The sequence below is a fragment of the Meleagris gallopavo genome, chromosome 3 (genome assembly GCF_000146605.3).
Source record: "Meleagris gallopavo isolate NT-WF06-2002-E0010 breed Aviagen turkey brand Nicholas breeding stock chromosome 3, Turkey_5.1, whole genome shotgun sequence".
Classification (NCBI taxonomy): Eukaryota; Metazoa; Chordata; class Aves; order Galliformes; family Phasianidae; genus Meleagris; species Meleagris gallopavo.
Genome location: NC_015013.2, coordinates 44814242 through 44814660, shown reverse-complemented (window position 1 = coordinate 44814660; position 419 = coordinate 44814242). Strand labels below are relative to the sequence as shown.

Genomic DNA, 419 nt, shown 5'->3' with positions numbered 1-419 from the left:
CTCCCGGCTCGGCGCGGCCACCTCGGCCCCTCGCATCCCTCTCGGGGAGGAAAACAAACAAACTCTGTTTTGATCAGAGCGCGGCCAGAGACCATTTTATTTGAGCAAAGCGGGGGGAAGAAGCGAAGAGAGAGCGCCGCGGAGATATCGGGATTTAAAGCCTGCTCCTCGCCGCCCCCTTCCCCTTTCCCCCCGTAAGACCCCAGTGCGCGCAGGCAGCAGCCTGACATCCCTCCCGAGCGGCGGCGATGGGGTGTCTGGGCAACAGCAAAACGGAGGATCAGCGTATCGATGAGAAAGCGCAGCGAGAAGCCAACAAAAAAATAGAGAAGCAGTTGCAGAAGGAGCGGCTGGCTTACAAAGCGACGCACCGCTTGCTTCTGCTGGGTAAGGCGGCGGGGCAGGGCAGGGCAGGGCAG

At 61.3% G+C, this 419-nt stretch overlaps 1 protein-coding gene across 1 annotated transcript in view; it reads left to right on the top strand.

Moving 5' to 3' along the window:
- The first annotated feature begins 6 nt into the window (after positions 1-6).
- The window catches only part of LOC109366928 (guanine nucleotide-binding protein G(s) subunit alpha-like), an 8643-nt gene continuing 8230 nt past the window's right edge, over positions 7-419 (top strand). The window contains exon 1 of the mRNA XM_031552850.1: positions 7-415. Within this exon, the coding sequence (XP_031408710.1) occupies positions 249-415 (167 nt within the window). The 5' untranslated portion in view covers positions 7-248. The remainder of the gene's footprint in view (positions 416-419) is intronic.